Source organism: Scleropages formosus, chromosome 14 (assembly GCF_900964775.1).
Source record: "Scleropages formosus chromosome 14, fSclFor1.1, whole genome shotgun sequence".
Lineage (NCBI taxonomy): Eukaryota > Metazoa > Chordata > Actinopteri > Osteoglossiformes > Osteoglossidae > Scleropages > Scleropages formosus.
Window position 1 is genome coordinate 23,586,528 of NC_041819.1, and position 25,143 is coordinate 23,611,670.

The window sequence follows — 25,143 nt, forward strand, 5'->3', positions numbered from 1 at the left end:
TCATATGCAACCACATACACAGAAAAATAGGTGTAGGAAATAGGAAGGAAAGATGCCAGTGAATAGTTTTTAAAACGTGACGTGGTGGCTCAGAGGGTAGTGCTAGAGGCTCCCTCCTGTGAGGATGTGGGTTTGGATGTGGGCTTGAATCCAGCTCAGTCAGTGTAGAGTTTGCATGTTCGTCTCATGTTCACGTGGGTTTCCTCCCGGTGCTCTGGTTTCCTCCCACAGTCCAAAGACATGTGTTTCAGGTAAACGGGAGTGCAGTGTGTGTAAACTGTGGTGGACCCTATGCTTCCAGCATAGACTCCAGATTACTATATATAGAATATAAGCAGGGAAAATGATAAAAATTTCTTATACTGCACACGGACATCTGGACCCCATTCAAAAATCATATTAATAAAATGTCACAGTAGTCCTGTACATAACCGTGTCACAGATCAAGTAAATCCATTCTGAATTAAAACAAAAGAATACAACTTCAAAGTGCGTGTTTCCATGTGCACAGTTCTCAATAAAAGGAATATACGAGTGCTCATTATAAATCAGGATAAATATTTAAGTGGAAAACAATATATTACAGAAATATGTCCTTTGTAGTAACGCCAAAACAATCAGTGCGATAAAGAGAGTAATGAGAGTAAGACAGTTAACTGATGTTGAAGGTTGTGCTCTGATGAGTGCTGGAGAGTAAATCTATGTGCAGTTCTGGGGGCCACTCATGGGGGGGTTCACACCCCTCCCCCGCTACGGTCCACTGAGACCAGCCCCCTCTCCTCTAGGGTCTCCTCCACGGTCTTCATCAGGATGGCGAGGCGGCTGTCGGACACGCGGCCTTTCCGCACGGCGCTCATCAGCTGCAACGACACGAGAGCCGACCCCTCAGCGTCTGAGGGCGGGAGGGGGGGCACGGGGCCACGGCCCTCAGGACACCCACCCCACCCTCCCACGGGTCACGAGAACGTGCAAACACGGCAGTATCAGCGTGTTGCTGTCAGTGCTTTTTTTTGAGAAGGGCCCATTCTTCCCGCATGGATGTTGTGTCTCTCCGGCGCCTGTATGAACTAGTGTCAGAACCCCCCCCCCCCCCCCCCGTCGTTCCTGGGCACGTGGTGTGGCGCGGTGCCCGCTAATTTACCGCAGAGGACGGATCCAGACGCAGGGCGAATTTCTCACTCATTAAACCAAACGGTGTGGAGATCCCCTCTCGGGCTCCTAATTGCTTTCATCTCATGGGGTGCGGACGTAGAGCAGGAGCCCCCCCCGACCCCCCACCTCAGGCTTCGCATGGCCAGCACATACTGACTGGCCCTGATACGTGTTACCCGAAAACACACAATGATTTTCAAAAAAGGAATAAGAGAGCTTGTGGTTTTCTGCTAATACTTGTAGAACCCATTCCTTCCTTTCTAGAATCCTTTCCTTCTATGTTATGATTATTTTATTTATTTTTAAACTATATAATATATAGAGTCACAGGTTCAAATCCCACCTTCTGCTGTATTACCCTTGATCAACTTTAAATTGCTCCGGTAGTAATTACAATTCTGAATAAATGGGTAAACCATTCTAAGTGGTTAAACATTTCTGAAGAAACTAAATGAATAAATTTATCATCATCGTCATCAAGCTGTTACCTACCATTCAAAAATATTTTGTGACTCCACCTCCACTGTGGAAGGCAACAGACATGCCAGAATGACCCAGAAACAGTGTGCATACGCATACAGTGAAAAACTGGAACCATACACTCCCGATACGCTCGCAACATGTGGCCACCTGGGCGATCACACACCTGCAGGAACTCGTTGAGCTCCACCTGGCCGTTTTTGTTCAGGTCAACTTCGTTGAGAATTTCATGGAGCGTGTTTTCGTCAATCTGGACGCTGATACTCTGTAGAGAGAGGGAGAGGTGTGAACTGGTGCACAGCTGGAGCCAAAGGTCCAAACTCAGTTATGGCCGAAACAAATCGGAACATTACAGAGAATATCAATTTATATAACAACCTCTGTTTGTGACTCCACCTCCACTGTGGAAGGCAACAGACATGCCAGAATGACCCAGTAACAGTGTGCACTGCGACCCTGACTAGGACAAATGATTAATGAAAATGGATTGATGGATTATATATATGATAATATAATTATTATTATATTATTTGAACCTTAGGTCACAGGTTAAAATCATCATACTTCTAATACATGAGTTTATTCCAATTTATTTAAAAAAAAAAAAAAGAAAAAAAAAAGTCTCAAATCTATGGGTAGCAGCTGCAGTTCCCCTCATGCATGGGTGACCTGGATAATCCTTCACAACACACACACCAGCAGGTCCACTTTATGCACTTGAGCTCCTCCGTTTCTGCTAGTTACTGCAAACTAATCCAGGACGCGGATGTCCAGGCTACCACATGTCAGTCAATCTGGACATCCTCCTTGGAAACAGCTAGAACCTTCTATGCCAAGCCATGACGTTCCATACGGGAGAACCCAAGAAAATACGAGCGAGTGAGCAAAGCTCACCTCCAACACCTGTTGGACGTCCACAGTGGTGATGAATCCCTTGTTTCCTTTGTCGAACTTGTGGAAGCGCTTCTTGTACCTGTCAAGAGAGGGATCGATTTGAACCTGTGAGCCGCAGATGAGCTCTGCTCTCGCGCAGAAGGACGCAGCACTCCGCTTACCGGTCGACCTCCGATAGAGGGAGGCTGATCTCCGTTGTGTTGGTCAGCTGCTCGGACCGGGTCTTGTATCCCATCTCCTGGTACAGGAATGTTCTAGCAGCATTCAGCTCTTCCTGCAGGTGGTGGCAATGAGTATTGAAGCCTGCCCTTGGCGATTCCAGCACAGCCATATGTACGGGTCCCATCCGAAATTTTACTGCCCTTCTTAACCTCACTGCTTAGATTAGGATATTTTAGCTTCTTGCTAAATATTATTTATATGTTTAGTCAACAGCAGGGGGCATAGTGGTTAGAGCCACCGAGTTCCAATCAAATAACCTAGGTTAGACTCCCTTTTTCCGCCACAGTACTCCAAATCAAAGTACTTACCCTGAATTAATACAATAAAAATCACCTGTAAAAGGGTAAATCAGTGTAAATTGCCTTGGACTAGGGTTTGACAGAAATAACAGTTATTAATAACACTTTACACAATTTACACAGCCTAAAATTTTACACTGCTACCTGTTCAGGTAGCATGGGTTTTCATGCGGACAGTTCATGCTGAACAAAAGCAAGCTCCCACACAGGCTTCGAACCCACTACCACCTGGGCATAGGGACACATCCCTAGCTACCGAGCTAGCACTTCGGCACACGCGTGTTACATGATGCAGACTTGAGCCGGGAAAAGGGCCGACTACCCCCGAGGGATGATTCCCAAGGGGCAAATACGGGAAGGGTGTGGGCTCCTCCATTGTTTCTTACAGCAGCTGAACAAGGGCAGAGTCATGAGAACGCGGCTCGATCCCGACTCCCGCCGCTGCTTTGATGCTATTTATGGATGTGTACTCATGGCGGAGGAAATCAAACCCCAGTTATGAAGCTAAGAATAGACCCTCCTCCTCTGAGTGGACATCAAAGGGACGGGTCTTTTGCTGAAGGTAGAATAGAGAGGCACATTTTGCCATGATGCTCATCTCACACACACGCACACACGTCTCAAATGCTGCATGTCTCCCGGTCAGTGTGAGGGGCTGCGCTGCTCTAGTCGGGACCAGCAGGAGGCGCTGTGCATAGACCCGGCCGCACCTGTTTCTTCTGCTCGCTCCAGCCCAGCTGCTTCCCCATGATGTGGACTATGCGCGGCAGAGCCTCGTCGGCCGCCTGCACGTTCAGGAAGCCGAGCCGAGTGCGGCGGGCGAGAACGTCGATGGCCGTGCAGGCGTACTCCTTCACGGCGTAGTGCACCTGGGGGGACATGGAGTGTCGTGATGAGGGATCGACTCCTACAGCCATTTCTCTTACAGTAGAGTATAATGATGAATCACACAATCAATTCTGAAGTTTTAAACAATATAGGTACACTCATAACAGTACAGATTTTTAGTAATGTATTTTTTTTTAGCTCTATTGCATATACCAACAATAAGTGTGGCATAATATTTTTATTTTTTTTTTTTTATGTATTTAGCTGATGCCTCTGCCAAAAGCTATCCAACTGTCCATCCGTCCATCCATTTGTCCATGATAGATTTCTACAACAAGCTACTTACAATTATTTACCAATTTAGGCAGCTGGGTCATTTTTACTGTACCAACTCACAGTAAGTACCGTGGTCAAGGGTAGTGCAACAGGAGTGGGGTTTGGAACCCCTGACAGACAGGTAGCAGCAGGGACACAGTGGTTAAAGTCAGGATCCTTAAAGCTTATAAGTCTCTGTGCTACTTCCAGATAATATCAAAGAACTGGGGGGGAGGGGGGTGAGTACATACCTCGCTCTCGATGTAAGGGAATTCGGAAACAAGGCGTTTCCCCACTATAGGCCACCTCTGGCCCGTGACCTGCGCCATTTTGGCCACTTCGAAAGCCCGTCCTCCGTACGTCGCGGCAAGGTGCTGGGCAACCTGGGAACGGTAGATGGCTCCTGGTGAGCGCAGTGCGAACGTAGTCAACCCTGAGCATTTCAGCAGTACCGTTCTGTGCTCTTGCGCTGATCACATGGTTTTACCAGTCAAATCGCTTGTGGGGAGGTGCAATGCTGATGCATTGTGGGACCGAAGTTAACAAAGACTAACTTATTTCATTTCCAATAGCTGTGCTGCTTTTTCCCGCTAAAGGTCAAGTGCTGTCAAAAATATCAGCATATTGACCTTTTTAAACATTCCGGAAACATCGGGATCATGGATTACCCTCTCTTTATGCTCCCCGTCTTCCCCGCCAACGGCTGCGCCAGAGCGCGGGGCTCTCCTGCTTGTTATTGGTTATTTACAGGTGGTTGTAGCGTTCATTTTCTGTCCAAAAGGTGTCATTGTGTTGTCATGTTCCGTCATCTCCGTATGGCCACAAACATTTGGATCAATTACTTTTGAACGTAAATGTCCACAACAGGCACAAACACACTGGGTCCTTGTGGTACAAGTGTTCAAGCTATCAGTTTATGCAGATAAAAACCCTTTTTTCCATCTTATTATGATTTATTATTTTTCCAAAATTTGTTGCAGAGCAAATTTCCCCTGCATTTCCATGTTCGGACATTAGTTGGCAGTACAGAGCACATGTTTATGGAATATATTATTCAACAGGCATTCGATAGGAATTTTTGGACACTACATTTTCCTTTTCGATCATTTTAAATTAGTTAAAATTAATAAAATGCAAAAAAAAAAATAGTATTTTAAAATTATATCTGAACTTGAGATTTCTACAAAACAAACATCAAAGCACATCACTGTTATTACATTTTTACTGACTGTATACAACTTACTGGATGTAAATAGTAAAATAAAGCAAAAATGGATAGATGCTGATGAGTGCATTGGTCATTTTAGGTTTTTTTTTTTTTTTTTTTATAAAAAAATCTGGAATAAAGATGCATCCCGCCTATGGTGTTTCCTGCCTCACCTCCAAGTTTCCAGGAAAGGTTCTGGAACACAGCAATTCCGCACTGGATAAGTAGTTGATGAAAATGGAATATACAAATAAAAAGGATGACATGACATTTTTCAATTCATCAAAGCTTACCAGGCTTTTACAGAGCCTAACCTGTGAATAAACTGAAAAGCATTTGTATTAGGATTTTTAAGATTTAGAAATAGTGGAGTCAGAAAAGACCTCCAGTCCCAATTGTTTCTACAGGCTGAGGACCCAGTGTATACTCAAACAGGTTTTTAAATTTCTGAACCGGCATTAAGATTTCCTAAAGGTGTTAATGGACTTTGATTTTAGACTGAAGAATTAAGGGACTTGTCACTGGCTCGTTGTTATTGTGCTCCTTGTAAAATGTTTTGCGAATGTAATCAAATGCAATCAGTAGCCATGTTTTGATTTATTCACGGAATAATAGTCCAATATAACGTGCATTAGTGCATTTTGTTGTATGATATTTATTTTGTCTGCTTCATTAGAGTTATTTTGCTTTGTTGTGTAGCACCCCACACTGCAGTGAAAGCCTGCTGCTCATCTCACCTCGACCTCCAGCCCATAGTCCTGAACCAGACGGATGTACAAGGTGGGTGTCCAGCCTTTGCCACCCTCCAGCATCAGGCCCACGGTTCTGCAAGGTCCGGCTTGCAGGTGATGGGCCTTGATGGTCGCGTCCAGTGTCTCTTGTGCCATGGCACGGTAGGTCGTCCATTTCCCCCCTCAGGTGAGAACATTAACAGGTTACCTCCTCCAATACCTCAGTGTAAGTCTCACAAATGATACATTGAAATTTTGTATTCTGTAATATTTTTTATTAAAACACTGAAAGTCAACAACAACAAAGTTTACGTTAATCATAGAAAATATTTAAAAAAAAAAAATAAAAAATATATGCTGTTTGCATAAGAATTCAAACCGCACACAAATTCTTGGTATTAACACCTCTAGCTGCAGTAATAGCTGTATTTTAGGGTAAGTATGTATTGGCTTTGCGCACGGTTGGGTATGATTTTGGCCAATTTTTTAAACATTTGTTCCAGGTTGTTCTAGTTGTTTGGATGACACCATTAAAAACTGTAGTCCAAAAGCAACACAGATTCTCAGTGCAATGGAGATCTGAAATTTGACTGGGCCACTATATGACATTCACTGTATGGTTCTTGAGCTGTTCCAATGTTTCTTTGGCCTTGTGCTTGGGATGCCTTTTCTCCACTCATTCTTCTGTTTTAGGAGTAACAGTCCTTGCTGATGGAAAAACTCCCCACAACATGATACTGCCACCACCATACTTCACTGTAGGGATGGAGTTTCTTGAAGAATGGCCAGTGTTGGTTTACAACAAACATACAGTTTTAAATTTTGGCTAAAAAGCACTACTTTCTCCTGCATCACAGCAGGAGCACTCTCATGCTTAAGATAAACAGTAAATAAGTACCAAAAATAAAAATGAATGTACCTGCAATGGTGACCAGGCCGCTTTCACTGATGTTCACAATGTGGTTGCGGCAGATCGACTGGGTGTCCTTGGAGCTGGGGTCTGTGACCAGGGGGCGGATGCCACTCCAGGCAGCCAAAACATCACCTCGCCTCACTGAGTGGGACCAGGAGACGCAAGCACATAGGGGTGATATTAACTGAAATAATCTACAGTTCCTCCATACCTCAGCTTATTCTGCTCAGGCTTTTATTGCTCCTCCACTACCTTCCGGGGGTTCTTGTTACTCTATTGAGACATATACAGGATTTATTATTAATAAGACTGATCTAATGGGTTGAGTGGTATTTCTGAATAAAACAATGACAAACCCTTTATCAAAGGGCATTTCTGAAAAATTTATGACCAGTGGACTGAGCTCTGGTGGCGCTCAGTGAAGGGGGGTGTGTGTGTGTGTGTGTGTGTTTGTGTGTGCGCGCACGCTCTGGCTGCTCGGTGCTCCCACTCATGAGAGGTCCAAAACTGAAATGTTCCCAGTTTTGTCTCTGATATGGCTCTGATCCTCAGAGTCACCGAATCCCTCCCTGAGTTTAAAGAGGGTTTCAGAACACATCTTCCAGACCAGTTTCCCAGTCTGTAATGTTTATTTTTTCATGGTTGCACCTTCCACTGTACAATTGATAGTTCCACTACTAAATGTACTATTTTTCAGACAGCAGGTGGTATGATGGTTAGTGCTACTGCCTTGATACTAGAAGCAGCTGGGTTCAAATCCCACCTCCTCCTGTAATAATCTTGATCAAGGTATTTACCATTAATTGGTACAGTAAAAGTTACCTGGCTGTACATACAGTATGGGCAAATTACTGTGAGTAGCTTAATATAAAAACCTGACATAAGTTGCTTTGGAGAAACGAGTCAGATAAATGAATAAATAATGACACTTTCTACAGAACATTCAACATCCCTTTGCATGATAATGATTTTAGATCCTTCTCATTTCACAAAAATATTCAAAAGAACCAATCGATACTGATACAATATTCATAGGCAATAAAACAGAAAGGTTAACATAATATCAATGAGCATTACACATGATTATCATAGCCATTTTTATTGGTTCTTGTACAAAATCGCGCTTGTTATATGCATCCTAATTGTCCTCCAATACTAAAGTGATGTAATGTAAACGGACTTTACAAGAATAACTTCTGTCAAGTTCCTTGAGCTACAGTCGCGGCCCAAGTACGCCTTATAACTGACACAGAAGAGCAAGGCAGGAGATGAGAAGACATGCGCTGCCTGATGATTATTATATTGACCTTTTTATACACGAGTTTGACAATTTCGGAATCGAGGGGAGCCTTTGACTGTTGGCATGGGCCTAAATTCCTGTCTATATGAGACACAAAGAGAAAAACAGATTTACAAAAAAATCCCAGAAACACTGTGCCAAAGAGTCAGGGAACTATTATGAGCCATTTATAGGTGGCTTTAAAAAGAAGATGGAAATCTGTATAATAAGAATTTTTGAAAAATAATTTGGAATTCTATCAGTTTCATATTGTATCATCCATCCCTACTTGCCTAGTGCAGGGTCATAGTGGCCCAGAGTCTATCCTGGAAGCAAGGGGAGGTAGACAGGGTACACCCTGGACAGGACACCGGCCCATCACAGGGTAATCACACACACACACTCATTTGCACACAGTACGTACACATAGCACTGTCCTACAGCTCACCTTCAACATCAGGGCTCAGGTAGTTGCGGACCTCCGTGAGGATGAAGTTGATGTCCTCTTCCGTGGGGATGGGCTGCGCCGTGATCTCGGTAGGAGAGTCTGTCGTACCTGCGATAGTCATCTTCTCCCAAGGCAGGAAGAAGATGACCCGCCCGTCACTGGTAGCTGGGTCTAGGAGCCCCATGTTGTCAGGACTGTACAAGGTGAGAAATCAAAGACGACTGTGTGAATGTTCCCACGGGGAGCAAAGAGAATGACTGCGGTAGCATGTGAAATGAGCACGCAAAGTGTTGCATACTTCCCTCTCAGCATACTTGTCAGCCTGGATCAGATCATCTACTGAATCAAATAATGCGACTGTACATGCGAACATAAGGCACACATGTTCTATCCAAGACTTATCAGCAGGTGGCGTAGTGGTTAAAGACCACTGGCTTACAATGGGAAGGTCCTGGCTGTGAATCTCTGCTCTTGCTGTAGTACCTCTGATCAAGGTACTTACTCTGAATTGATGTAGTAAAAATTACTCAACTGTACAAATGGCCAAAGCTGAGTATCTAACATTGCAAGTCACCTTGGAAAAAGATGTCAGTTACGGTATCAATATAAAGAACAGACACACACACACACACTTTCTGAACCCCTTGTCCCAGATAGTGTAACAAAAAAGATAATAATGATTACATAATACTTCATGAGCATTTCCCAAATCTAATATTGTACTTCTATTATCAGCAGGAGGTGCAGTGGTTTGAGGTCTTGCCTTGAAATCAAAGGGCCCAAACCCCATTTCCTGCTCTAGAACCCTTGATCAAGGTAATTATCCTTAATAGAGTAAAAATTACCCAGCTGCATAAATGAGTAAATCATTGTAAGTTGGTTGAGAGAAAATAAATGTCTGACTAATTAATGTTTACAAAAAATGAAAATGAAAGTGTAATCAACTAGGCTTGGCTGAAGAGAAACGTGGTTTTCCTGGGTCATGTGACCCCTGGCACCTGCTGTTTTTACCTGTAATACCCCGGCATGACGATGTGAACTCCTGCACTCGGCTGACAGATCTTGGGGCTCTTCTCGTTGTCCATCTTCCGCAGCGAGTCGGTGAAGGGTCCCGTGGCGTTGATCACACACTTGGCTCGCACTTCAAACTCCTGTCCTGAGGGGCAGGGAAAGGCACCAGGGGATTTTTTCAAAAATATTTTAGATCAGCATGTCAAACAACGGAGCCCGTCAGGATAAGGCCTAACTTTCTAAGACCTGGTTGCTTGTTGAAGACCAAAGTACCCTGTGGTACGGTACCCCTAAGAAAGGTGACCCTCTATGAGGATGATATGAGGGGGGAGCTGGTAGCATAGTGGTTAGAGCTGCTTTTGGATTTAAAGGTCACAGGTTCAAATCTCACCTCCTGTAGTACCCTTCAACAAAGTACTTACCCTAAATTGCGTCAATAAAATTACCCAGCTGTATAAATGATAAGTTGCTTTAGACAAAAGCATCAGTTGAATGAATAAATGTAGGAATGGACATCAATGTACCCCCTCAGATTAATGCTTTCTCGTAAACGGAATTACTTTGCCCACATTTAACAATTTATACAACACATCTATTCACTACTATATCCACACATTAGCCTAAGGATTTCATGCTTTATATTATGACCAAATCAATGTAAGTAAGAGATTCCCTTGGTTCCTTGGATCCAGCCATTGGGTCTGCAATACTTTTACCCTACCACGTTAAGGACTACCTACTAATATTACCTTATATTCTTTTTAAATGAATGAATGAATTTCTGCCTTTGAAATCAGAGGTTGTAGGGGTAGCGCCTGCTCCTGTACCCTGGATCAGGATATTTACCCTTAATTAATACAGTAAAAATTACCCTGATGTATAAGTGGCTAAGGTGCTCTGGAGAGAAATGTCAGAAAAATGTAAATACTGTAAGAAAGACACGATGGGAGAGAAAAAAAAACAAAAAAAAAAGATGGGAGGAGAAGTACAGAGGTGCAGAACGCACTCAATAAGACTTGGTTATCAAGAAGCCACTGCATTGGATGGGGGGGGGGGGGGGGGGTCCATCATCCTATTTGAATTTCTTATCAATTCAATCCAATCCATTTTTATGGGAAGCTTTTCTCACACAGTGACAGAGCCCTGAACAAAGGATCAGAGACATAACACAAATACAAGGTTGGTTATACATTAAATTACTGTAATTGCATTAGTTATTTATTATATTAGTTATTAAAGCTATAAGCAAGACAACTGGAGCAAAAAACTCCCAACCGAAAGGGTTAAAATAAGACTCCTGAACATTCTACATCTTTTAAGTCAACTTAAACAGCTATTTATAACATTGTCCCTCGACACCAATGAGTTGACGTGCGTGTATTTGTATTAAATTTGTAATGCGTGTTTGTACGTTTTCTGCGTCACTGGGCCGATTTACGTTACCCCGCACAAACCCTCCGTTCATCGTGCTGCACACGTGTGTGTGTGGTGAAATGACAGTAAACACCTACAAGCGCCCCACTGGGAGAGAGAGAGAACGGAGGGGTCGAGGGAGAGGAGGCCGCGTCTCCGCCGCCGTACCTGATATCACGTCCCGGCAGCGTGCTCCACACACCCTCTCCTTCCCTGTCTCGGGGTCTGTCCTTTTCAGTAGATGGACCACCTCCGTGTAGTTTGCGGCGACCGCGCCGTACCTGGCGGCCGTCAGGGCGATGGCCAGGTTCATCCGGGCGTCGTTGTGCTGCCCTGGCACAGGGTGTGTGGGGTGGGAGTGTTAGGGTGCGAGATACCTCCTGCCCATCCCGTGAGAAATAGCAAAAATGTATGGCAGAACATTAACCCCCCCCCCAAAGTCCAATATTTATCCACCTCTCCATCTGCGTTTATTAATTAATCGAGCTGAAACGTGTCGGAATGGAAAAAAGACAAAAGCCAGAACAATATACCTGACCTTGTCGCAGAATGATTCTTTCGCTCTGTGCCCCCTCACAAAACGCACAAGGGTACGAATGCGACTCGAAATAAAGAGAAATACCTTAGTTTCTCTATATTAATAAATCTGCTATCGTCATTTACAAATTAATATTCTTGTGGCTTTAGAGTATTGGAAACCTGTTTTCAGTCACAAGGTCAGCTGCTTTGTAATTTAAATTAAAGGGTTTTCGACGGACGGCTTGCGTTCATGTCAATACTGTGTTTTGTACGTAAACGGAAGCCAGGAAGATACAGAAGGGTAGCGATGAATAACGTTAATGATGTTAATATCTTGAGACGGCAGCAGTTGGGATTAACCAAGGAAGTTTTGGGGCTTTTGCGGCGCTTTCAAGGGCTCCTCCCTGCACCCTCTCCGAGATCCGCACGTTGAACCTTCACTCAGGTGAGTGGCTGAGCTGAATTGCTGAGATAGATGAAGAAGAGCATTGTGGGAGACCTGTGGACCTCTGTCCTGGGGGAGGGGCGCGTGGTAAGGTTCCACAGCTGCTGGATTCCAGGCATCTTTCAGATGCAGATCCAGCCTCTCGCTGCGGCTCTGACCTGGGTGCAGCGCAGGACGTGTCCCACGGTCCCAACACGACCGTTACGCTGAGCACGGTGACCCTTCGGAAAACACCCCGACACCTCGACGCTTCAATCACAAAATGTACTTTCTGAATAGTGCAATAAAAATTTATTCCCTCTTCATCCCCGTATGCCCACTTCTGGGTCACGGTGGTCCAGAGCCTATCCCGGAAACACAGGTTGCATAGGTACACCCTATATGGGACGTCTGCCTACGGCAGGGCAATACATCAAAATAATGTTTATAACGCCCGCACTATCATGCAACTACAAAACAATTTTTAATATTAATACGAGCATTTCTGTTACTGTTTCTGTTGAGGATGTTTGAAAAATAATTTAACCTCGGCGAAATGTAAGATTTCACTCATTTTTCATAGCCTTTTTTGCTCATCTTTACCATGGGCGCCAATAATTGTGGAGGACACTGTAGATGTGGGTCACGCAGTAAAGGCGCGGCAAGGTGTTGATCCATAAAGACCACATCTGATCACCACAGATGATCTTAAGGTGATTCAGTGGTTTTTTCCAGCCACGTTCAGCTGTTTTGCTTAAACCTTACAAGTCAACACGGGACGAAGGCTCTGCACCTTGGGACGGACTCACCGTCGTAGTAGACGATGGCTCCCACCAGCTTGTCTCTCTTCAGCATGGGGAACAGCTCCAGAGCTTTATTCTTGCTCAGGACATAGCTGCTCTTCAGGCACTGAGCTCCAGCAACCAGGTCGTACATCTTGATTCCAGCCCAGTAGTACGGAAGCTGCCACCACCTGCCACAGGTGGCACCAGAGTCTAAGGACTTCCAGCATCTTCTAGGTCATGAAAGCCTCTCTGCCTCTGTCCTCCAGCCAGCTTGGAGCAACAAGAGATGCAAGGGGCCAGGAACGAGGTGTACTTACGAGTAGACCGGTAGCATGATGGGCAGGGGAGCAGAGAGATGGGGGGCGATCTCCAGGAGGTTGGCTCGCTCGTGAAGGGCTTCTTTCACCATCATGTACTGAGAGAAAACAATATATTCAACAATGCTGATGGGACATGAAGAATGCATGGGCATCGCCAGCATTGCTGGGTCACCCTCGTGACCTCTAAACCAAACCAGAGAAGAAAATGGTCTGTTATGGTAGTGAGGATCCCAAGCATTTTTAACTTACTACCACTGCAGCCAGGATGATTTTGCAAAAAAGTTTCCCCAACATCATCTTAGGCCCTGTGATGTCTTTCCAGATGATTCATTGTTTTATTTCAACTTCCCCAAGATTTTCAATAAAATCCTGTAACGGTAATGACAATCTATCGTGCTCTAGATAGACGGTCTTCTTTTCAGAGAAAACAGTGACGTTTTAAAGGAATGAAAATCAAAAGATCACCTCTTCTCCTATTCATCTGTAACCTTCACTTCTTCACGAGGCACCGTGGAAGAATTAAATTCTTTTTAACCCGACAGACACTTGAACAAACAAGGGTGAAGAGAAATACGCCTGGATACTGTAATTTCACTTAAAATATTTTTTACTGTTTACAGCTGACAGATTTCTAATATCATCTATGCATTTTTTCCACGTTAACAAGACTTCAATTGGGGTTTCCGTAACAAAAATATTTAAAAACTATGCATTTCATTATAGTTTTTTTAAAAAATCCAGCTGAATCACAGTAATGTCTTTTCGAGTAGAAAAATGACATACATTTTAAAATTATTTATATTATGACCTGCCATCTTTTCAGAGATGAAAAATACTTTGACTTTCAACATGCTATTGAAGACTTTTGCGTTGGTTCAGGATCAGTCACTTAAATCATGGCGGCTCTCATTTATCAGAGATTTACTCTGGTATTACCATCAATGCTAGAGGGTCATGATTTTGAGATGAGCAAAGACGGCAAAACCAAATGACCCTAAATCTGAACTGCTCATCGCTGAAGCACAGTGACAAAACCCGATCTCATTTTTGACAGTGAGCGCATTCGCCCCTCAAAAGGATGAGAGTATCTGGAAAAAGGAACCAAGAAAATTATTGTGATCCTCAAAGGCCAGATTGCCTGCCAAGGCCTGGAACTTCACATTTCAGCTAACGGCTGTCCTGAAAAATGCTGATGGTGCACTTCCGTTCGCCAGCAATCACAGTAATTGGCCTCCTGTACGTCTCACCTTTAAGATCCCGCTACGTCCACACGGATGGAGAAAGTAAGCATCGGACGGCAACGCAGGCCTACAGTAATGAGATTCCCGAACGGTGAAACATGGTGGATAAGGGTGACATTTCAGGCCTTCACCAAGAAGCAGAAGAAAGGACACTCATGTTTCTTTCCTGCCAGGATGAGTGTATCCTTCCTTTATCCTTCGCACCTTAATTGTTCACATTAATTCCCCGCCGTTAATGACACAGAAGCCTGTCTTTTCTTCCCCGGCCACAAGTTGATCGGGTTCCCGCAAGCCGCAGAAATTCCATTAAATCAGCCCTACGAAAAATATCCGCATGGCTAAAAGCCCACAGTTGGTGGGGGGGAGGAGTTGTCAAGAGCTTCTTTGAATGAAAAATGGGAGGAGGGGGAAAATCAAAGCAATATGACCGGACGGACCAGGAATTCCACGCATCAGTGTCACCCGGCGCAGGAAAAATGAAGCATTTACCTGTTCGTAATCCAGTTTCATGATGGCTTTCTGGAGGTACCTCACCCCCCCGTGGATGAGCTTGGTGCTTCGGCTGCTGGTGCCGGAGGAGAAATCGCTCCGCTCCACCAGGGCCGTCTTGAGATCTGGCGGAGCGGGTGGGCGGGGGCACACAGCGGGAGCGACAGATCAGCAACAGGCTGCTGTTTGAGGGCCCTTACGGCATACGTTAGAAATCAGCTCTATATGCATCTCTTTTTCCCATAATGACATGCATAAAAGCACGCATATTGCATCGGGAGACCTCATGCTGTCTTTTATGGAAAGACTGATTGTGAGCAGAGCAAAAGGCAAAACTCGGGCTAAGGCAATATTTCAAAAAGAATGGCACTTCTTTTGTGCCTCAGATATATATATTTATATTCACATACACATATTTATTTCCAAGTATTAGAAAAAAAAAGTTTTGAAAAACTCTAAAAGTTTTGTGCCCAACTTCCCTTAAGGATTCCCCACAGGCCATAGTTGGGCAGGGGGCGTTCAAGGAGGAGAATATGGCATGGAACCAGCGGTATCCGATAATCACCAGGAAACATCCAGAGATAGCGTTTAGAATACACAACTATAAATACACACAGTGTCTGAAACCGCTTGTCCCATGTGGGGTCGCAGCAAACCGGAGCCTAACCCGGCAGCACAAGGCGCAAGGCTGGAGGGGGAGGGGACACACCCAGGACGGGACGCCAGTCTGTCGCAAGGTATCCCAAGTGGGACTGGAACCCCAGACCCACCGGAGAGCAGGATCCCACCAAACCCACTGTGCCGCCACCACCCCCCCCACTATAAAGTACCTAATTGAGTGTCAAGGTCAAAGTCAAGGCTGCTGGTTGGTCTTACCACCCCGGCGTACAGCTGCCATTATGAAAAATAATAAAAATAACCAATAAAATAATGGTATTTATCCATGCGGCAAGGAGTCAGCAAAGTGTGGACGCCCTTTGTGAATAAAGGGACACGTTTCCCCTCTGTGCCTCACGGAAACTCAAAAGGCAGTGTGTAATGCCTACACTCTTCGGTTAGCAGTTAAAGTGTAATTTATTGATAGAAGAAGTACAAGTGGTTTATTCTTTGTTTTTTTTAGATCAGTTCAAGAGAGGCAGTAAAGACAGTAGGGGGAGGAATCCGCTCACTGAGCCATGGGACGAAACGGAAGATGGATGTGGAGCAGAAAAAAACAGATCCCTCAACAGAGCCTTGAGGAACCCCAATGGAGCCGAGCACACCGGAGACAGAGAAGCGCTCAGTGGACGGCGGCTGCTGAAAACTCACTCCGAGTGACTGCATCCAAGGCGCACCCGGACCCCGTGGCCCCGCCCCCGATGACCAGGACGTCAAACTCCTCGGTGTTCCGCAAGGCGGCGAGCTGGGCTTGTCTGGATGGCAACTCGTCACAGAAGGGCACGTTCACCTGCTCCAGCGCCTCGGCGTACGCCACCCGAGTCTGGACCGTTATAAAAGCAAAACAGACGTCCGCTTCATTACCATACAAGCCCAGGGGAGAGGTCCCATTAATAAATGTATGTCATTACGCAGGTCTCCGCGATTGATTTAGGAAAACACAATTCATGCATTTTGAGCAGGGGCAAAAAACGGCAGACAGAGCCAAGAAAAATAAATCGCACGCTAATTTATTTTATTTCCTTCATGCAGTATTGGATTCGTCACAAACATACATGTTGCATGCATGTTATTTATGCTTATATATATTTTATAGAGGCAAAACACTTTCGCCAACATGCACAGCTGTGCAAAACTGAAACTAATGTTTCTCTGCCAATATCAAAGTAAACTTGTGAAATAATCGTGCTTGAACAAATTCACTAAGGAGAGTGCAACTGGTAGAAAACATCTGCTTTAATTTTAAGAAAATTTTCTACGAAGTCGATATTTCTGTGCAACAGCCGAAAAAGTGGTGGACAAAATCATAACACTGTTACATCAGTATCACTTAAAAGCCAATACATTGCAATAACGATAACATATTTGTAATTAACACGTTTATGCTGATTGAAATAATAAATGAAATGAAGCCAATTATTATGCCAATAATGCTTTGGCAAGACTGAAAATTCTATAAAATGGAAACAAATTTTGGGGCCTGCTGAGGCTACAGATGTAAAAACACAGATGAGCTGGACACTTGAAAATATATCCTGAAAAAGCCCACCAGTTTTATTTTATCATCAGTAATAACTCACACGTGCAGTGACTTGCAGCCATGGTGGAAATGTGTCCGGTACCCAATGCACTGTTGCAATTCACAAAAGTTAAACCACGCACAAAAACACATCAATCCAAAATTTTACCCTGGTACCGAACCAAAGGCTGAAGAAGGAGCTGCACAAAATTAGAGGAAATGCAAAAAAGTAAAAAAAAAAAAGTCAATAACAATGGAATCACCTTGTGTTTAACATTCACTCTACATGATTTGCCCCCCCCCCCCCCCGATCGTCTCCAAACAGGCTCCCGATTAGACTTGCAGATGTGCAAATGAATCTATTAGCAATCTAGACTGTAGCTGCAAACAAGATTTAATAATTAGCGCCTATTTCTGCGGCCGTGCAAATGTAAACCGCGGGCCGCCGGGAATCACGGCACCTTGTAATCACGTAATTGTGAGGGAATGACTGCGACGGCACCAATTAGCAAACACGTTATGCGGAAAAAATCTCTGTGCAGGAGGACGGACTAAACAGGAAGGGTTGTGTAATTATTACTGCGTTATTTGCTATACTGTACTGTCCCCATTCTGCATGCACGGGTAAACTTTTTCTTGTTGCCACAACTGTACTGTCGCTCACCCCTTCAGGCTTCCGTGGGACAATGCATGGAAAAAGAGAGGGGACAGCAAAACAGAGTGACATTAGGACAAGGGTGTCCTCGGGCAGTGCATGAAAAAAGACAGTAAAAATCACAGCAAATGTATCTACTGCGTACTATTACAAAACAGGTAAATAAAAACATTTCCACACCATCCAAAACCATTGAAGTGTCAGAATATTCAGAATAACAAATATTTAAAAATCACTTTACTCTTAGAGGGACATGAATGGTTATGAAATCGATCCTAAAGTGGACCGGAGATGAAGTTCCCTAAAACAGAGATTTTGTTTTTGAAAAACCGAGGTTCTCAGCATGGTCTTCTCCTTCCATTAATTAAACATCACACGGCATCTCCATGGTAACTGCATTCTAACATGCCATTAAAGATCCAACGCTGGGGGTTTCTTTCAAAGTACCGCTTCTAATGACGCATCATGATAGAGAAAATGGGTCTCAGGGCACTTGAATAAAGTTTTAAAAAAATAATTCTATTCATCGCTCATTTGTAAAGCCGAGCGAGCGCTGCGGTACAGTTCGGCGTTTTCCCCTCGATATTTGTTCATGTTCCAAAGCCAGATGCGACGGTATTTCGTAACGCTGCACGAACAAATTCACTCGAGGCCGAGGCCTCGCGTCCAGCCGCCGGAGGGTTCGGGCCCCGTGACGAGCGCCGTTCCCTCGTCGCAGACGAACACCATTTACACATCACGTCATCGGAAACATTTACCACGTTTCCCCTCCAAAGCTACAATGACATTCATCAAGATACCCCTTCAATAACATTTACTAACAAAAAGTTACCTACACGGGGTAATTTACTCATTTAGGCAGCATGGTAATTTTTAGAGGGGAAAATCAGGGAAGTACCTTGGTTAAGAGTAAACCAGCAGGAGATGGGTTCTGAACCCGCCACCTCCAAATCCAGAGGTGGCAGGACTAACTACTACATAGATGCTGGCCCGCGTACAGTAAATATCCCCCCAAGCTGCTCCCATCTCATATAATATATTTGCCGACACCTTCATCCAAGGTTTAGACGCAATATTAGATAACACATTTTATCATGATTTACCCATTTACACAACGAGGTAACTTTTACTGGGCCAATTCAGGGCGAGTACCTTAATCGAGGGTTGGGGATTTGAAGCCATGACCTTCAGACCGCAAAACGACAGCTCGAAGCACTACGCCACCTGCTGCCCCGACCCATAACCTCGGCCCTAAGCTAGAGCTCCTCTTATTAATAAGCGTTTATGTTTAGCGAGCACTTTTATCCACAGCAACGTACAACTTCAGACTGCAAGTTTACTTTATCAACGAAGATTTACCCCAAGTGCTAAGAAGCTAAGAGACGGTCGTACGTCAAACTGAGCTCGTGGGCAACAGGCGCCTTGTACACTAGTGCTTCAAAGTGCATGAACCCTGTAGCGATGGTCATATTCCTGTATGAAATATTAAAATGGACTAATCTAAATGTTAAATCTTAAAATAAATGTAAAATGAATAAATGACTATGATTTACACCCCTGATTCTACTGACCTACTTGGTTTAACCAGAGCAACTTGGGCTTCACTTGTTTATACACCTGCACTACTTGTGTCTTTCCACCACACGCACGATTTCCTCCAAAGCAACATATGGAGTTGGTCGTCACTCACCCGTTACGTCACACGAGAAACACCGATTCTCGTTCAATAACCGTATCGTGGTAAAACTTAGGGGCAAAAAGGGCCTCGCGTACTTTCAAGCAGCACCGCCTACTCTGTCGAGAGCTGCATGTCTGAACCAAGCGTCAAACGCTGGTATGTAGACTTGAACCAACAACGTTCTGGACAAGAGCCCTCCAACACCATCGCGTGTACGGTTCCGTGCACTCAGTGTAAAGACGCAGCTTCCCGCCTTTACCTACTGTACGCATGAAGGGGAAAGAAGAAAAAAAAAAAAAAACCACACAGCGCAAAACAAGAGAGCAAATCCCCGCGTTTCCTGCTAAGAAAACGAAGATAAACACTCGGCACTCGACGCACTTTCTACATCGGTTCTGTGTGGGGTTTTCAGGTTCATACTCACCTCATCTCAGGTCATGTTTATTTTGCACCACCGTGATGCAGAACAATTTAAGGCAAGAGACCAGTATACATATTTTCTCATTTAGCTGACAGTTTTCCTCTAAAGCAGCTTACAGCCGTTTACCTATTTAGACAGTAATTTTTACCGTTTCAATTCAGGGTGCCTTGATCAAGGGCACTGCAACAATAGGTGGGATTTGAACCTGCGACTTTCAGATTCAAGGGTAGCAACTGTAAATGTTACACCGCCTGCCGGTGGCAAGGAGCCCTTGGTATTAAAAGGTTGATGCGCCCGGAGGTCTGAGGTGCTGGGGAAGGAAAAAAAAAAAAAAACACATCCCAGAGTCATGATGAGACCTGCTGAGGGAAGCAGAGGCACGAGTGTTTTCCAGAATATAAGACAGGGCTGTAAAAACAACGTGCACATGTTGGATGGTGCAACAGCTACTTAAAATGTATATACGTATTATCTAACCATTCCACAATCAAGAGGCACGGACAGCAGGCGACACAGCAGTTTGAGCTCCAACAATGCACCTCAAGGTGCTGGGTTCAAATCCCACTCTTGCTGTAATAGCCTTGATCTAGGTGGGTATTTCTACTGCACTGATACAGCAAAATGACCCACATATATAAACAAACTGTCTAAAAATAGCTGCTTTGGAAGAAAGTGTCAGATCAATGAATAAAAGTAAGACATTTAAATGCATATCCTTAAACTTATGTAAGAACACAGACTCTTAACCGTCTGCATATTGATAATTTTCTCATCTGCTTATTAAGAGCATTTCATTTTTGTTTTATTCTTTGAGAAAAATGCCTGCTAAATGAATAAACACAAACGGAAATAATCCCCCCCCAGGAAAAATAAATTAAGAACTTTCTGCAATAAGATGATATATGACATTTCTTCTGTCACACTTATAGATACTACCCTCTGCGTAGTGACTGAGCAAAGAGTACGGAACCAATCTCCTGCCGTAGGGACCCTCGACGGGCCGCGTCATCCGGAGAGTCTAACGCTGGCGTTTCCGAGCAGCATCACGGGTGATTCCATGGCAACGGGCCGATGATATATTCTCCGAGATGCAACATCCGAGGCCCATCAGGCACCAGCGCCTTACCCTTTTCTCTGCCCATCTGTCTTCGTCGAGCGCCTTGACGCGGGCCGTCTGCCGCCTTTGCCGTGCGATAATTACGCTGAGAAAACTCGGCGCGGCGGCGCGCGCTGACATTTCAGGAGCTCACCTGCTTCTTCCTGAGCTGCGACAGGCCGTAGAAGGCGGCCAGTGCCCCGCCCCCGGCGAGAGCAGTCACCTTCGCCGCTCTTCGGAATGCCATGCGTCCTGCAGAGGAGTCGCCACGCGGTTCTGAAGGGACAAAGGGAGGCATCAATCTCCGCGGCGGCAAGGACACCAGTCCGCCGCGGGGCAAACACACACACTCGTTCACTAACACACACAGGGGGACATTTAGAGTGACCGGTTCACCTGAAACACATGTCCTTGGAGTGTGGGAGGAAACCAGAGCACCCGGAGGAAACTCTCGCTCACGTGGGACAACATGTAAACTCCGCACGAACAGAGCTGGAGCTCGAGCCCACGTCCACACGCACGGCCCAGAAGTGGTTAAACACGAGAAAAACTGATGAACTTGGATGTTCCATCATGTCATCGGGATATGGAATAACATTTACATGTTTATCTGACACTTTTCTCCAAAGCAACTCACACTTTTCAACTGGTCACATTTATTTATCCGCTGACGGGTACTGTACTTGGGATTCGAACCCAGAACCTTTGGGTCCAAAGGCAGCAGCTATAAGTAGTACGCTGCCAGCTGTCCATCAAAAAAGGCAATAAGATTATTATCAGCGAATGCAAAAGTTACCATTAACTAACCAATCTGGAACACATTTTGTGCATGTGGCATGTTTAGAACAGCAGGTGGTGTAGTGGTCTGAACATCCGGCCAGGGTTGAATCCCACGTCCCGCTGTAGCACCTTTGAGCAAGGCACTTAACCTCAACTGATGCGGCAAAAATTACCATGCTGTATGGGTCCTGGAATTTTAAGCTGCTTTGCAGAAAAATGTCATGCAAAGGAAACTAATTTTTATTTTCATTTGTATGATTGTCCAACTTTACGGATTATGATGTATACAGGTGGAAGACTCCCACACACACACACACACACACACACACAACTGATGTGCACAACACGGGGCTACACTCTGAATACAGCACGTGACTGGAAAAGAGACACACAAGCACCGACATTGACACCGATTACTGTCCACACCATGACCGCTTCATGAATATTCATGAGGAGCTTGGGAAAGGACCACCCTCCTCTTTGAACCCTGTTGTTGTGAGTAGGTGCCTCCTGAAAGGTCTCTCTTGGTGTAATTGAGGCTTTTGGACTGAGTACAACTCCCCTCCTGATCTCTCTCCGCTGGCTGCCTGTTGCTGCCCGTATCAAATTCATCACTCCGGTTATGATCTACAGGATTTCCTACAGAAAAGGATCTGCAGCCTGAAACCTCCGGGACTTCATTACTCCACACACCCCGTCAAGAGCACTGTGCTCAGAAGCCTGAAGGTTCTCAGTTCTAACCTCAATGTGGTGGAATGAGCTCCCTCTGCCCCTCAGGGCTGCTGAATCCTTCTCAACATTCAAGAAGGGTCTGAACAGCACATCTCTTTTGGACCCGTTTCTTAATACATGCTGACAAAAATGGTGCTGCTGGTCTAACTGACGCTGAGAATCACGAGTCTGAATCTGTACGTGTCCACCTGTTGGCGAAATGCACTTGTTTACTCAGATGTACGTCGCTTTGGAGGACAGCGTCTCCCGCATGAATAAAAGTGAATATAAGTGTACAGCTGGTCTCAGCAACCACACACACGGACACTTTTTAGGGTGGACAGCGAGGCAAAGAACAATGTCATTGAAGAGGCCAGCGGGGCTTGTAATTAAGAACAGAAGTTCCCAAAGAAGAGCACGTGACTAAAGTGATCTCACACACTGAACCTTTGTGCTGGACCGGTGCCAAACACACACACTCATACTTATTTCTGTGTTAATTATCAGACTGTGGTGGTGTGTGGAAGCACTAAGGCAAAGTGTTCCTAAATAAGAGGAAATGTGAAAGTATTGGTGACAAATATAACTAAAATGTCAGAAAAAATGTTCCCGCCGCTATCGAGTTTTTCCATTTTTTTGTTAAAACAAGTATAAAAAAAAAAAAAAAAAAAAAAAAAAAAAAAAGAAATTCTACAGTGATTACACTTCAGAAAAGGTTGAAATAAAAGCAAATAGTGCTTGACCGATGGAAGAATAATTGTTACTTATTGTCTTTTTTTAAAATTGTTTTATATCTATATTTCCTATAAGTTACAATAGAATTTGAAGCTGCGGTTTAAAAAACACGCACATGAACTTTTCCCACGTCGCATCTGGAACAGGAACAATGAGGATGACCAAACGAGCCTGTATTGCGTCACTCGGGGGAAGCGAACGGACTCTGTGTGCGGCGCGGACCCCGAAGCGCGCTCCCGCTCCATGCGCGCGCGCCCGCCCGCCCGCAGAATATTATCAGAAATGAACCGATTCTTGTCATCCAAGTCGAATAAGAGGAGGGGGAAATGATCGAAAGGTGATCGGTACTCCGAGACCCGAGTTACGGACACAGCCCAGACGGAAACCTATTTAACATATCCGATTTACTGCAGTGTAAACAGTGTAAAGTACCCTGCCCATGACCGCCACGAAAAAGGGAAAAGACTCGTATTTGGAGAAGTAAAAAAAACTGTTTAACTGTTTCCCTTCCTCGTTCTGTCACTTTCTTTCTTGATTATGAAATCTGTATGACTCATCGTGTACTGTAATAACAGTATAAAAAAAAAAACCCGTAAGTAAACCCAAACGTGACAGAAGCGGGAAGCGCGCGAAAGTAAGTGTGGAAAAACCCCGAACTAACCGCACAACTCCCGGGAAACGCGCCGCCTCGCGCTAACTAACGAGACACGTTCAAGGCACGTGAACACGTGAATCCCACTCCACGGCCACTCACCGTATTTAAATCGTTTCTTTCCCCGGGAGGTGGAAGGGGAGGGGGCCGTGCAGGAGCGCCACGCGAAACACAGCACCACGCGCAATGTGACGCCAGCGGCCGGCAATAACGCGTCCTCGAGGAATCCGGAAGCGTCGTCACGTGACCTCAGCGTGGGACTGACTGGTGGGGGGGGGGGTGCAATTGAATCCAATTACGCGGCGTCCTGTCGGGCGTGAACGAGGGACGCGAAGTTGGTTAGACAGCTGGAGCGGATAAATGGCCGTTTTAAAACAAAAAGTGGGAGGCGTAACACTTTAACAAGAAGTTCTTTGCATCTCCTTGTCTTGTAATAACTATATTCCTCCAATTTGTTACTGCATTTAATTTCCTCTCTCGTCATGACATGTGTCATTAACCCGGATTATAGAGAGAAAAGGAACTAAGCGACTTTTGGGGAGCATCCACCCACCGTACAACATAACTGCTATTAATATTTCATCTTGTTTCTTTACAGACAGTAACATAAACTGCACTTTGAGCAATAAATAAATAAATAAATAAGTAAATGAACAATGCAGGAATATGTTTGAGCCCAAAGATTTCAGTGTACTTTTCTTCTGTGGGGGTGAATGCATGAACATTCAATATGTGAATACACACACATTTTCAGAACCACACACACACACACTTTCAGAACCGTTTGTCCCAAACGGGGTCGCGGAGCCAACCCGGCAACACAGGGCGTAAGGCCAGACGGGGAGGGGACACACCCAGGACGGGACGCCAGTCCATCGCAGGGCACCCCAAGCGGGACTCGAACCCCAGACCCACCGGAGAGCAGGACCCGGTCCAGCCCGCTGCGCCACCACACCCCCATTACTATGTGAATACTGACGGACAATATGTGCAAAGTGCACAAAGGCCTCTTTGAGACAGAGTGGAGATAGTAAAGTACGTGACATGAGTGCGCGGGATCACTATGTGATATGAGCACATGCCATGTGACATGGTGAGATCAGTATGTGATTCTGAACACGTGATGGGAAGGTGAGCATCTCTCTCAGTGAGATCCCTCTAAGATCGCACACATGGGTAGCCTACGTGATATAAGCAGATGGTGAGATCAGAATGGGTGGTCACTGTATGAAAACATGATGATGTGGGGAGATCAGAAAGTGAGGGTCG

General features: G+C 44.9%; 1 protein-coding gene across 2 annotated transcripts; it reads right to left on the reverse strand.

Annotated features, from left to right (window-relative positions):
• Window positions 1–210: 210 nt before the first annotated feature.
• LOC108929020 (glycerol-3-phosphate dehydrogenase, mitochondrial-like) lies at window positions 211–24,089 on the reverse strand. Of its 2 annotated transcripts, none has more exons than XM_018743301.2 (17): window positions 23,977–24,089; window positions 21,151–21,272; window positions 16,279–16,450; window positions 14,971–15,095; window positions 13,238–13,335; window positions 12,945–13,108; window positions 11,361–11,525; window positions 9,780–9,924; window positions 8,769–8,962; window positions 7,048–7,182; window positions 6,135–6,310; window positions 4,442–4,573; window positions 3,758–3,916; window positions 2,688–2,800; window positions 2,527–2,605; window positions 1,799–1,897; window positions 211–860 (listed from the first exon to the last, which is right to left on the reverse strand). In XM_018743301.2, the coding sequence occupies exons 2-17, from the start codon at window positions 21,241–21,243 to the stop codon at window positions 735–737; spliced, it is 2,175 nt and encodes a 724-aa protein (XP_018598817.1). In that variant the 5' UTR covers window positions 21,244–21,272; window positions 23,977–24,089; the 3' UTR covers window positions 211–734. The 2 variants fall into 2 exon arrangements, with proteins under 2 accessions (XP_018598817.1, XP_018598818.1); XM_018743302.2 differs by lacking the exon at window positions 23,977–24,089 and adding an exon at window positions 23,884–23,892.
• Window positions 24,090–25,143: the final 1,054 nt, after the last annotated feature.